This window comes from Myotis yumanensis, unplaced genomic scaffold (assembly GCF_028538775.1).
Source record: "Myotis yumanensis isolate MYYU_CA2020_CCGP unplaced genomic scaffold, mMyoYum1.0.hap1 SCAF_20, whole genome shotgun sequence".
Lineage (NCBI taxonomy): Eukaryota > Metazoa > Chordata > Mammalia > Chiroptera > Vespertilionidae > Myotis > Myotis yumanensis.
Window position 1 is genome coordinate 9,333,130 of NW_027223771.1, and position 14,144 is coordinate 9,347,273.

General features: G+C 56.3%; 1 protein-coding gene across 1 annotated transcript in view; it reads right to left on the reverse strand.

The window, feature by feature from the left end:
• Positions 1 to 14,144, reverse strand: part of GABRB3 (gamma-aminobutyric acid type A receptor subunit beta3) — a 34,202-nt gene that overhangs the window by 5,292 nt on the left and 14,766 nt on the right. Inside the window, exons 4-8 of the mRNA XM_070400474.1 lie at positions 11,134 to 11,354; positions 7,654 to 7,736; positions 4,414 to 4,551; positions 3,696 to 3,848; positions 2,089 to 2,333 (exon numbers count right to left, since the gene is read on the reverse strand). Coding sequence (XP_070256575.1) covers positions 2,089 to 2,333; positions 3,696 to 3,848; positions 4,414 to 4,551; positions 7,654 to 7,736; positions 11,134 to 11,354 — 840 coding nt within the window. The remainder of the gene's footprint in view (positions 1 to 2,088; positions 2,334 to 3,695; positions 3,849 to 4,413; positions 4,552 to 7,653; positions 7,737 to 11,133; positions 11,355 to 14,144) is intronic.

Below are 14,144 nucleotides of genomic sequence, written 5' to 3' on the forward strand. Positions count from 1 at the left end.
CCGGCACACGCGTCAAAGCCGAGCTCTGTGTTGGTGGGAAAAGCCCTTTGGGAGGTTTAACGGGGGGGGGGGGGGGGGGGCGCGGGGGGAGCGGGGGTGGGAGGGGGGGGCTTGGTGATTGTATTTCCCTGATTGAAAAATTCGCACACAGACTAAGGGGACGGGGGCCTTTTCAGATTGAAATTTCACAGGACGGAGACAAAATTACGGAAGAGAAAATCAAATCGCGTCTTTCAAGATGCCCACGTGGGCATGACTGGATGGAAACCCAATCTCCGTTCTTTCTTTCTTTTTTTTTGTTGTTAATCCTCACTCGAGGGTATTTTTCCGTTGATTTTTAGAGACCGGAAGGGAGGGCGAGAGACAGAGAAACGTCAGTGCCGGAGAGACAGGGACGTGCCCGGGACCGGGATCTAACAGGCGGCCTCCCGGTGCCGCGGACCCACGAGGGCCGGGCCCAGGACGTCGCTCCCGTGTCAGAGTGGGTGAACGTGTAACGGAAATAATAATTCCGGAAATAATAACCCCCTCATGCCTCAAAGCAATAAGGCCTCAGTGTAAACTCATCGGCTCCTTTTGATGTAAAAGATTTCATTTTCCTGGGAACCCATGTGTGGAAAATGTCCATGAAAAGTTATAATAAGGGATTGTTATTTTTCTGAAAGAATTAAAGGGCTATTATAATCTTAGAAACCGAACACTTTAAACAAATACTGTTGAATCTGGCACAATACGGAGGCTTGGGGGCCGATCGCCCAGGCAGTTGCAAACTCCCACAGCAGCTTACATCGCGGGATCCCCAATGAAGGATCAGCACCATGTATAGGAACCTTTCCCCTTCGTTTCCTGACTACGCCTTCTTTTGAGGCGTCTGTCTCGTATCCGCCAGTGGGAACCGTCGACTGCAGCACAGTCCTTCTCCCCGCTCTCCCTGGACAGGCGTGAACACGCCAATAAAACAGGACAAAACGTCGCCTGCGAAACGGACCCCAGGGGCGTGTTTGTTTCTTCCTGAAACGTGTCTCCCGACTGGGACACGGCAGGCGTCGCATTCCCGACCGGCCTCCGAGCTTCCCCGTGAGCAAGACGCTCTCGTTCTAGGGAAAACGGGAAGGCAGCTGTCCTGTGGGGGATGGAACCCGCTCGTTACAAGAGCGAAAATGTCAGCCCGCAGCTCTGACTCCTGGGCGAGAACGAGGCCCTCCTGCCACCTGATGACATTCAGGCACGCGCTTGGCCACCTTATAAAACACGGGTGACCGTGCACCGGCGACAGGCACTGCAGCCGGAGACCAGCTCTCGGGTGAAACACCACACAACACCACCGTCAGGAGCAAGTAGAGGTTAAACACAGATAAATCAAGGTCAGGAGGCGCACTGCCCGCCTGGTCCCAGAGAAAGTAAGTGAATTCGGGGATGTCTGGAGCATCGCTATTCAACCCCTGAGGCGCTCGGCTGCACAGCCGCTGGGTACGAGGAAAACCTGCTGGGGATTCACGGGGAAGGGGGGGGGGGGGAGTCCATAGCATCGAGTCACAGAGGCAGCTGCGGGGAGCACAGAGCCTCCCGGCAAAGGCCCTCGCTGCTCAGTGGTGAGCGCCGACCTAGGAACCAGGAGGTCTCGGTTCGATCCCCAGTCGGGGCGCATGACCAGGTTGCGGCTCGATCCCCAGTCGGGGCGTGCAGGAGGCTGCTGGTCCCAGTCCAGGGGAAGCACAGCCCCCCCTCCCCGCCCCCCCACCCCCAGGGCTCTCAGCTCTAACACAAAGGGGCTCCCTGGGGCCATGCTGGTTGGTCAACAATCCCGAGAGGGACGGATGGCAATGGATGAGCCGTGGGAACGCCCAAGGACCCAGTCCAGAGCGCCCTGACCGGGGCCGGGGATGGAGCCTGCCACCGAGGACCGTGCCCTTGACCGAATCGAACTCGGGACCCTCCAGTCCGCAGGCCGACGCTCTACCCACCGAGCCACACGAGCGAGGGCGGATTTGTGGTGAAGTTCGGGGTCCGGGTGGGGTCGGCGAAGGGCCTGATGGGGGGCTGGGGCTGGGGGGGGGGGGGAGGCGGGGGAGACGGGGGAGGGCCTACCCGGCTGCTCTCGCTCTTCGCCCGGTCCTGCTTGGCCTTGGCCGTCCTCTCCGCCAGCTTCTTCTGCCGCTGGGGGCCGCGCCCGAAGAAGATGTAGTTGACGAAGGCGTACTCCAGGAGGGCCAGGAACACGAACACGAAGCAGCCCATGAGGTACATGTCGATGGCTTTGACGTAGGGGATCTTGGGCAGCGTCTCGCGCAGGTGCGTGTTGATGGTGGTCATGGTCAGGACGGTCGTGATCCCTGCAAAGGACGCAGAGGGGTGAGGGCCTGCAGCCTCGCCTGCCTCGTCCTCCCTCCTCACTTTCTTCTTTTTTGAAAAAAAAAAAAAAAAAAAAGGTTTTTGTTGATTTCAGAGGGGAAGGGAGAGAGGGAAACACCGGCGATTCGAGAATATCAGGGACCGGGATTGAGCCGGGCGTGCAACCCGGGCCTGTGCCCTCACCGGGAATCGAACCTGGGAACCTTTAGTCCGCAGGCCGGTGCTCTATCCACTGAGCCACACCAGCCAGGTCTAAAAGTATCATTGATAATTCCACTTTCAGGAGTTAAATTCAACATCCCCTCCCGCCGCCCCCCAAAGGAAGGGATTGACTGGGATCATCGCTCTGCAGCCCTGTACTTACCTAAAATGTGCTGGAATGTTTACTTTGTGCAGTTTCACAGTTCTCAGCTGAGTGGAGAATAATCTTTCAGAAAATGGAAGCCTTCCTACTCTTCAATATACAGTAGGAATAATATTGGAACCTGCGCTGCTTACTGCACATCAGCTGGTCACTGTCAGATAACCTGTGGCCAGCAAGATCACCAAGAGCTCTTGGGAATCGCACAGAATCGAATCGTATATTTTAATGCTCGTTACGTTGCGTAATTCCAATTACATGCTATAATAAATATTGGACTATTTTTCTCTGGCTTAAAGAAGAAGAATGTCCAATTAACCATGTCTTCTTTCTGGACCACCGAATAAATCTGAACGGGGGGGATGTTAATCCTTGCTTTAAAACGAGTGTCAGAAATAGCTTTATTATGCAAATCTCCGGCAAGCGTATTTTCCCTTTCCTGGGCATGAAAATTTACATCCGAGCCTGATAATTAAATTAACACATCAAAGCAATCATGCAGGAAATGGGTGTTGCAGGAGAGAAATTGATGCCCAGCTGGTGTGACTCAGTGGTTGGGCGTCGACCTACGAACCAGGAGGTCTCTGTCGGGGCACAAGCCCGGGGTTGTGGGCTCCATCCCCAGTGGGGGGCGTGCAGGGGGCAGCCGATCCGTGATTCTCTCTCATCGTGGATGTTCCTCTCTCTCTCTCTCTCCCTCTCCCTCAAATCAATAAAAACATAGTTTTTAATAAAATGATAGAAAATGATGCCGTGGACAAGACTGGTGTCAGGGTGGCAAAACACTGCTGTTGACCTCTGGCCTTTGACCTCACTAATGCCGTAACGACACGGTTCACACACATTTCAGATATGGGTTTAGAAGAGCACCTACCCGGGCGGCTGGGGGGCCCATGGGGCAAAGGGGGCCCACGTGACACTTTCCACAATAAAGAGTGATCTTTAAAACAAGCAAAGATCAATACAATACAAGCGCACCTACCCAGGGCCACCCTGGCGGCGGAGGCGTCGTAATTGATCCAGAAGGACACCCAGGAGAGGATGGTGATGAGGATGGAGGGCATGTAGGTCTGCAGGATGAAGTACCCGATGTTCCTCTTCAGCCGGAAGCTCAGCGAGAGCCGCGGGTAGGCGCCTGGGGAACAGACGGGGTCAGGCGGGCGGGCGGGGCGCCCAGAGCTGGCTCTACATCTGTGATCGACGGGTCGCGTGCCGTTGAGAAGCCCGGGAACCCAGGGGTGGCCCCCAGCCACGCCATGTGCTCCTGTCTGCCCGACGGAGCTGGTGGAAGAATGGGGGGGGGCCCTTCTCTGGCCTCTCCCCTTCCTCCCGGCCCCCAAGGACATGCGTGGTGTGTGGGCTGCCCACAGGGAGCTGCTTATGTTACCAAACATGGGTCTGCCCGGCCGGCGTGGCTCGGTGGTTGAGCGCCGACCTATGAACCAGGAGGTCAGGAGTGTCAGGCTGTGGACCGAGGGTCCCGGGTTCGATTCCGGTCAAGGGCCCCGGTCAGGGCTCGTGCAGGAGGCAACCAGTCGATGTGTCTTTCTCACATCGATGTTCCTCTCTCTCTCTCTCTCTCTCCCTTCCTCTCCTTTCCACTCTCTGGAAAAATATCCTTGGGTGAGGACTGAAAAGTAAACATATAAAGAAATAAACGAGGAGACCAGTGTCCGCGGGGAGAGTGGGCGAGGACGCACCTGTGGCGAACACGACGTTCCGGGAGACCAGCCGGTGCTCCACGATGGAGAACTGCGGCAGCTCGATCCTCTCCACGCCGGTCACCGCGTCATCGCCTCCCCGCCAGTAGAACTCGATGTCGTCCGTGGTGTAGCCGTCTGCAGGGACAGAGGAGAGGGGCAGGCGGGAATGAAGCATCGTCGTATCTACGCACCACATTCCAGAAGCTGCCACCGGCCCGGCCGGCGTGCTCAGTGGCTGAGCAGCAAACTGTGAGCCAGGAGGTCATGGGTCCATTCCCGGTCAGGGCGCAGGCCCGGGTTGCTGGCTCCATCCCCAGTGTGGGGCGTGCGGGAGGCAGCCGATCCGTGATTCTCTCTCATCATGGATGCTTCTATCTCCCTCTCCCTTCCTCTCTGAAATCAATAAAAATATATTGTGCCCTGACCGGGAATTGAACCGTGACCTCCTGGTTCATAGGTCGGGGCTCAACCACTGGTCCACGCCAGCCGGGCCCATTGCGAGATTTTGATAAAAATCACCAGCCATCAGAAGCCCATGGCGTGAGTCTCGTTGTCAGAATGATGCTGTGGCTGACAGGAAGTCGTGAGTTTCAAAAGGAGAACCAGAGAGGCGGGTACAACACAGGTGTGTGCTCAGCCTTAGCCTCCCACCTCTGATGTGTTACCTTCCTCCTACAAATAATAGGAAGACTCGGGCCACGGCGTTAACATGAGATGTTGACATGTACGAGTTAGACAATCTTAGTGAATAACGAAAAGAATTAGAACAAGTCGCTTGTTACACCGGCTTTTCATTGAGATGAGTGTGCTTTAGGGTGAGGAGAAGTTTTATGTATGTATTTTTTTCCACGTGGCCCCATCCCCTTGGGCCTTGGGTAGCCTCTGTTTCCGGGGCTAGAATGAAAAGGAGACGGGACTCCATGCGAGAGGCCCAGAGGGGCCTGTGCCGTCCCTGGAGGGCTGAGGAGGGGAGGGTGGTGAGGTGGGGGTGCCGATTAGGGGGCAGAACGCCCTCGGGCAAGTGGGGCGCACACACCATCACCCCACACTCCCGTGAGGAGCCGCTGTGGCCCGTGGTTCAGGTGAGGACGCTGCAGCCCAGAGAGGGCGAGCCACTTCCTCCAGGGCACACAGCAGTCAAGGGCGGAGCTGAAAATGGTCCCTTTCCCTGCGACCTCTGGGTAAGCGGCCCCTCACCCTGCGGCCATTTGCTCTGAGGGGCTTCACTCTTCCACCTCCCCCTGCCCTGCCCCCAGCGGGCTGGGGCTCTGTCCTGCCCCCAGCGACCTCTCTTTGTCCTGGGTCCCTCCCAGCCGGCAACCTGGGCGGCATCCCGCTGCCTGGGGGCGAGGGCCTTGTGTGGCGAATGCCCGCCCGCCTCCCCACCTCCCCTGCAGCCTTTTGTGGCCGGTTACAAAGGACCATTATTTTTCCTGGGTCTGGCCTTTGCCGGCCGCCTCCCCTGGCAGATTTTGTTTTACCTCGAAAAGAAAATTGATTCGGGGTCTGCAAACCCGCCGACTTCCTGCCTTTGCTCTGCCCGTGCGGCCGGGCCCACGTCCCTGATGCCGCCCCACCTCCGAGGCGGCATCTCTCACCCCCGGAGGCCCCCGTGCGCTGCCCCCCTCCACCTGCAGCTCCAGGGACCCGCTGAGCCCGGGCCCCAGCCTGTGCCTCGAAGGTTTATGGTTTTATGTCGTTCCATCGATTCCTCTTCTCTACCGTCTGCACCTAGTGTCTGAAATATCAAGAACCATCCTGGCCATTTCTCAACAGCTTTGCCTAACGACGCGATGCATCTTTATGTCTGCGTTCTGCAAAGGTGCCACAATTACCAACACAGCCTTTAGTGTGCAGCTCTGACTAGCTTCCAACCTCGTCATTAAAACGGTCAAATGAAAACAAGCCCTCCAGCAGGGGTTTCAGGAAGCTCTGTTCCAGTTTGGTGTCTACTCCGGCCTTTAGCTGCCAAAGTCAGTGGCCAGAGTGAAGCGGGACTCAGGCTTGCGGGTGGCGAGCTCGGAGAACCTCAGCTCTCCCATCCCCACCCTATTTTTGTTCTTTTATTTTTAAAAAAAAAAAAAATGTATTTTTCTTGATTTCAGAGAGGAAAGGAGAGGGCGCGAGAGAGAAACATCCATGATGAGAGAGAATCATGGATCAGCTGCCTCCTGCACGTCCCACACTGGGGATCGAGCCCGCAACCCAGGCCTGTGCCCTGACTGGAATGGAACCCGAGACCCTTCAGTCCTCAGGCTGACAGTCCCTTCTCACCACAAATGCATCGAGGGACACTGCAAAGTCAGCCCTTTGCCATCCACAAAAAAATTCAACAGAAACACCGACAAGCCTCCCGGCCGGCGTGGCTCAGTGGTTGAGCACCGACCTATGAACCAGGAGGTCATGGTTCCATTCCCGGTCAGGGCACAGGCCCGGGTTGCAGGCTTGATCCCCAGTATGGGGCGTGCAGGGAGCAGCCGATCCGTGATTCTCTCTCATTGTGGATGCTTCTGTCTCTCTCTCCCTCTCCTTCTCTGACATCAAGAAAAATATATTTTAAAAGAATAAAAATAAACAAACACAGACACGTCTAAATGCAGCGGAGATGAACGATAAACCCGCCGGGGAGAGGCCAGGATTAGGAGCCGCAGCCCCCACATCCAGGGACGCCCGGAGCTGCGGCTCCGGCGGCAGGTGGGACGTGTGTGTGTGTTCGCTGCCACAGACGCAGCCGGGCCCCTCACACGGGGGCACTCAGCACTGAGGTATCAGTAAGGCCGCCGAACATGCTCCAGATGGAAGCAAACTGTCACGACGCAGAGACCGCTTCTGCGTGCAAAGCCGCGTCCCCGATGGAAAATGAGTTTTTACTCCAGCTGCCCAGGGTCCCGGGAGTGCAGCCACGCGGGCGCGGGGAGGCGCGAGGAGGACGACACGGCACAGTCACCTCCGTGTTCGCTCTCTCCGCACCGAGCGGCCCGAGATGGGGGGTATTTGTCTGGCTATAGATTCAGCAAAGCAGACAGACTCTCCCAGTCAGGTTAGAACGGAGATCTCATCCTGAGTCTCCCCCTGACCCTCTCTCTCTCTCTTCTTCCCTCTCAACCGTGAAACCTGCAGAGTAGAGAGTAAACCTCTCATCTGTGAGGCCGTTAAAAACAATGTCAAGACGACGGTGTGCGGTGCCTCGGCCAAACCGCCAGGCCATGACCCGATGCCCAGCGCGCAGATACCCACAGCTTTCGATCTCCAGGGTGCAGTTCTGCTCGTCCAGGGGGTACCGCCTCAGGTCCATCATGCACGCCGCCGTCGTGGTGATTCTGAAACGCACGCAGTGGGGGGCAGAGAGCAGAGACGGGGTGAGAAGCACGGCAAGAACACGGCTCCCACATCAGCCACGAGTGGGTCCCCCTCCTCCCGACACCCCTGGTCCGACGCGAGGCTGTCTACGGAAGACGTGCTCAGGATACCGGAGACCAGCTGCACCAAGGAAAGCCACGCAGCCCTGGCCCGGTTGCTCAGTGGTTAGAGCGTCAGCCTGCAGACCGAAGGGTCCCGGGTTTGAGTCCTGTTCCTCGGTTGCAGGCTCGATCCCGGACCCTGGTCGGGGTGCACGTGGGAGGCAGCCCATCGATGTGTCTCTCTCACATCGATGTTTCTCTCTCTCTCTCTCTCTCTTTCTCTCTCTGTCTTTCTCCCACCCCCTTCCTTTCACTCTCTCTAAAGGTAAATGGAAAAATATCCCCTGGTGAGGATTAAAAAAAAAAAAGGAAAAGCCACACAGAAACTTCGGGAGTAGTGGTGGGAGTAAAACACGGCATAATCCTTCTCTTGGAAGGTAATTTATCACGTACGTCTTTGCTCATGGGAAGGTAATCGGGGGACCCTGAAAAGCAAGGGTTTGGGGGTTCAGCACGCCTGGGCTCATTCTGTGAGCCTTGCCCCTGGCCGGGGAGTTCGGTTGGTTAGAGCGTCAACATGATATGCCAAGGCTGCAGGCTCAATCCCAGGTCAGGACAGGCACAAGTATCAACGAATGAATGTATCAGTGAACAGCAAATCAACGCCCTCCCCCCAATCAATAAATAAAAGATATTAAAAATACATATAGTTTTGGAATAAGATGGTGGCCATGCGGATTGAAGGGTCCCAGGTTCGATTCCGGTCAAGGGCATGTACCTGGGTTGCAGGCACATCCCCAGTGGGAGATGTGCAGGAGGCGGCTGATCAATGTTTCTCTCTCATCGATGTTTCTAACTCTCTGTCTCTCTCCCTTCCTCTCTGTAAAAAATCAATAAAATATATTTTTAATAAAAAAAAAAAGATGGTGGCCAAACCAATTAGAAAGCCTTTGCTTGAACCTTCTGAAAGAAGTTCTAGCTTCATTTTTTTTTAAAAAAAAAATTTTTATTGATTTCAGAGAGGGAGGGAGAAACATGATGAGGGAGGATCATTGATCAGCTGTCTCCTGCAACCTGGGCACGGGCCCCAACTGATCTCCTGGTTCCTAGGTCGACGCTCAACCACCGAGCCACGCCGGCCGGGCGAGAAAATAGTTGATGCTTTGAAACAACCTCTTCTCACTACGAGAACACGGTCGCCCGCGAGTCCCTGGGTGAGGAGCGCTCACTGGCGTTTCTGCACAGTCATCAGGGTCACGGGTTCATGGTTTCCCAGAAAAAGGCCGGGATGACGTGCGAACGATGTCATGGAAAGCTCACCCCTCGCCAGAGAGCTCCATCTACCCGGACAAGGCAAACACCCTCCTGATCCCGGGCTGGGCGGGAACAGGGCAGGGAGCCCAGAGGGGCTAGACGGGGGCTGAGCTACCAGCCTGGGCTGCCGCCGGGCCAAGGTCTCAGGGATGCAACTCGGCCGGCGAGGGTCTCGGGGACCTCCCAGGAGGAAGGCAATCCCTGTTGGGTTAGACCTTCATCGACAGGAGACTAACAACGGTTCCGGCCCGGCCGGTGTGGCTCAGTGGTTGAGCACCGACCTATGAACCAGGAGGTCACAGCTCGATTCCCGGTCAGGGCACACGTCTGGGTTGCGGGCTCGATCCCCAGTGTGGGGCGTGCAGGAGGCAGCCAATCAATGATTCTCTCTCGTCATTGATGTTTCTATCTCTCTCTCTCCCTCTCCCTTCCTCTCTGAAATCAATAAAAATATCATCTTAAAATAACAAAACCATGATACACAGATTGGGCGTGTGTGTGTGCGTGTGCGTGTGCGTGTGTGTGTGTGTGTGTGTGTGTGTACACATGATGTAGAATATATGCACGTGGTCCTTCGGTTCACCGGGGTCATGCACACAGTATAGATGAGTTTAATGAAACGAACGGTATTCTGACATACGGATGTGCTTTTCTTTGGTCCAAAAATTCAAATGACTCTCCAGTCAAATGCGTCTCGATGGCTCTGGTGGTTTTGAAAGTCTAAGGGCAGGGGTGTCTCGAGGACCAGCCTTCGAGGGAAGCAGCGGGCCGAGGAGCTGTGGAGCATGTGTGGACTGTGGTGGCCGGGTGTTTCCTTCCTGACAGCCGGGCGAGGCTCACAGAGACCTCCAGGCTCGTTTCAAACACAGGAGGCTCTGCCCTGGCCGGCTGCTCAGTGGTTAGAGCGCTGGCCCGGGGCACCCAAGGGTCTCGGGTTCCATTCCTGGTCAAGGGCAGCCCATGGATGTCTCTCTCTCTCTCTCTCCCTCTCATTTCCTCTCCTTGTAAAATCAATAAAAACGTTATTTTAAAAAAAATAAATACAACATAAACCCAGTGCAAAGTCAATGCAAGACACAATATTTTTTAAGGGCGCCGTTTAGCAAGGGGGCGATAGTCACAGCATGGAACCCCCTAGCAGCGGTGGAGCATCCTGGGAAATTCTGGCGGTTTCCAAGGTAACCAGGGAAGCCCCAGACCTCCTCGGGTCCCAGACGAGCAGCCTAGCTTTCTGGTTCGAGTGAGTGCGTTAGGAGGCCCGGGGAGCGATGACTCGCACCCACCGGGGAGCCTCGCGTTTAGTCAGGCCCATCAATCCTGGCGGCCCCGCCTCGCCTCAGACAGCACCCCACGGAGCCCGGAGCCCGGGTCAGCAGCAGTCAAGGGTTTTTTCCGACTCTGCAGAAGGCGCTGGGCGAACGTTCTGGAAAGCTTCTGCCGTGTCAGGGTAGTAATACTCATCACGGGCCTTTGTGGTTAGAATATGGGAACCCCAGCCAGGGCGGGGGCGGGGGCCTGGGTGCTCAGAGTCGACAACTCAATCAGATCAAAGCAGTGCACGCAGGCGGTCCCCTTGCTCGTGACTATATTTTAAATATATTTTTATTGATTTCAGAGAGGAAGGGAGAGGGAAAGAGAGAGAGAAACATCCATGATGAAAGAGAATCACGGATCGGCTGCCTCCTGCACGCCCCACCCTGGGGATCGAGCCCGAAACCCAGGCCTGTGTCCTGACCAGGAATCGAACCCTGACCTCCTGGTTCCTAGGTTGACACCCAACCACTGAGCCACGCCGGCCGGGCTTGCCTGTGACAAGTCCTAGTCACAGCGATGTCCCAGGTCCTAGAGGATTCCTTTCTCTGCAAAGCTCAGAGGTTTCATGTGATGTCTCCTAATTCATTTGAGGATGCGGCCTCGCCGGCCATTACCACCTCAAGGGAGACAGTCAGGGCCCCGGGGGGCGGGCGGGCAGACAGACGGACAGACAGACGGACGGACAGACCTGAGCCCGTACAGCACCGTCCCGTCGGGGTGCAGGCGGATCATGCGGTTCTTCACCGTGACTCCGTGCACGAAGGACTTCTTGTCGTTCAGGAAGTAGGTGTCCGGCACCCACAGCTGGTCGGCCACGCGGTTGTCCAGCGTGAGGTTGAGCGGGATGCCGGAGTAGGCGAGCCTCTTGTCCCTCCAGTACTGCTGGAAGTACATGGTCAGGGTGTAGTCCTGGGGGGAGGAGAGACAGACGTCAGTCTCCGCTCAGCCGCTGGCCGGGGCCCGGGAGGCACAGACGCTGCTTCCTTCCACGCGGGGTGGGAAGCAGGGGGTGCTTTCTGGGAAGGCCAACGCCGGGCCGGTCCCACCCGCCCCACCCCTCCTAGAAAAGCCCGATGACAGACTCAGGGTCGGCGTAAATAAACACCGAGGCGAGAATCGTGTCCCGATCACCGTCTCTCCTATAAAGAATCTTATAAACAAAAAAACCATTCAACGGGAGGACCAGGTATCGCTCCGGGCTTCTGTTTCCGGGATCATAAAGCCCTTTGATAATCTGATGAGAGCACGGCCCCTCTGAGTGTGTGCGCGTGGATGTGCATGTGAGCGTGCCCATGTGAGTGTGCATGGCGGTGTATGCGTGCGTGCATGCGTCCAGGTGTGTCTGTGTCTGTGTGCGTGCGTGCACACGCGCATGTGTGTCTGTGTCTGTGTGCGTGCGTGCACACGCGCATGTGTGTCTGTGCGTGCGTGTGTGTGTGCCTCGAGTTAACCAGCATGACACACTGACGCCCACCGAGATGCGCGTCTCCCCACGCCTGGTGGGCTTCCACGCGCTTGTGAAGTCACGGGCCTGGAATCTGCTCACTGTTTTCTATTGGAAGAACTATGACACAAGGTGGTTCGATTTTTACCCCGGATTCCAAAATCCTTCTTCATGCAAAAGTCAGAGGCCGGGGTCTCCGGGGGGTGAGAACGCCAGGCCAGCCCAGGGCCCCCTGGTTTAGAGCCCGAGGGCTCAGGTAGCAGTGGGGGGGGGGGGGTAGGGGGGGGCAGGAGGAGCCCCGACGGCTGGGGCCGGGAGCAGGCATTCTTGAACATGAGTCGTTCGTGAGCAGAGGTGAGTGCTTTCAGCATCTCCGGAGCGTACACAGGCGGCGGCAGCGCTAACAACACACACCAAATTAGCCCAAGAAAACCTCCTCCCAGCTGTAGGTGTATAATTCGAGAGGCTCCCGTAAATTGCAGGGAGAGATCAACAACAACGCTGCTTCCCCGCGCGAGCAAATCTCCCGGCGTTTATCGCATTACGGCGGCCAGAACACATCTCTGGGAGGGAGAATATCGCTCATTATTCCGCAATTAAGTGATTGACTACATCTCCTCCGCGCAGGAAATGGAAGGAGAGGATGACTAACCCCGAGAAGGCAAGGCCATCTCCACGCCGCGTGGCGAGATTGGAACCGCAGCTGGGGAGTCCCAGGGCACCTGGGCCGGCGCCTGCTCCCGCGGGTCGGGGATAGCAAGCCTCCCAGGTAAATTGCTCTCGGGTCAGCGAAGATGGGAAATTGCTCCGCCGCCGCTTACATAAGCCCCAAGTGCTGGAGGCCTCCGGCAGGCGCTGCCGCAGTGAAGTTTAGGCTGGGGCGTCTGGGCACCTCTACCAACACCGTGCGTGTGGGGGGCTCGGGTCCGTTCCCGTGGCCTGGCCCTTCCCACCGCAGACTCCGAGGTGACTGTCGAACCCGTGTGGCAAAGGGGGAGGACTGGCCACCTCCCTGCCATCCCCTCTTCCTCCCTCCCTCTTGCATCGGGTAGCCACCTACCGTAGGTCAACACCCTGCTGGGTGCTGGGGACCCAGAGATAAGAAACACAGCCCTGGCCGGCGAGGCTCGGCTGGTGGGAGCATCCGCCCCTGCACCGGGAGGTCGCCGGCTGGATTCCCCGTCGGGCACAGGCCCAGGTTGCGGGTTCGGTCCCTGGTCGGGGCACATATGGGAGGCAATCGACCGATGTTTCTCTCAAATCAGTGAAAACATATTAAACAACAAAGAAACACATCAGCCCTGACTGGTTTGGCTCAGTGGATGGAGCGTTGGCCCGCCGACTGAAAGGTCCCAGGTTCGATTCCGGTCAAGGGCATGTACCTGGGTTGCGGGCACATCCCCAGTAGGGGGTGTGCAGGAGGCAGCTGATCGATGCTTCTCTCTCATCGATGTTTCTGACTCTCTATCCCTCTCCCTTCCTCTCTGTAAAAAATCAATAAAATATATTTTTTAAAAAAAGGAAATACATCATTTGTACCTTTAAGTAGTTCGAATTCTGGGTCCCCAAAAATCAAACACCCCTCCCCGCAAGTTACAGTGATCAAGAGAAGGCATTTTGGCTTTTTCTTTTTTAAAAAAATATTTTTTTATTGATTTCAGAGAGAAAGGAAGAGAAAGAGAGAGAAGCATCAGTGATGAGAGAGAATCATTGATCAGCTGCCTCCTGCACGGCCCCCCCCCCCCCCCGCTCCCCACTGGGGTTCGAGCCCGCGACCCGGGCATGTGCCCTTGACCGGAACCTGACCCAGGACCCTTCAGTCTGCAGGCCGACGCGCTATCCACTGAGCCACACCAGCCAGGGCCATCTTGGCTTTTTCCAACCAGTCCCCCAGTCCTCTACCCTCCGGCAGCCAGCAGTCTGTTCTCTGTGTCTGTGAGTCCGTTTCAACTTCGTTTGTTCATCGATTTTATTCCTTAAATCCCACATAGAGGTGAATAGACTCGAATTATTAGATTTGCTGAACTGAGTAGCACTTAAACTCATTTCTGTCTGAATCCCTTCAAGAGGGCAGATGAGGCCAAAAAAGAAAAAGAAAAAAGTTCCACAGAAAACCGGGGTGAATATTTCCATTTTCCACCGAGAGCCCCTGCTACCGACTTATCCTCCCAGATTTTTGTAGGTGCCTTTGATTTTGTGTAGGTGCCTCTGGGCTAGGATCTCACAATGGCTTCTCCTCCCCTCAAAGGCGGGTC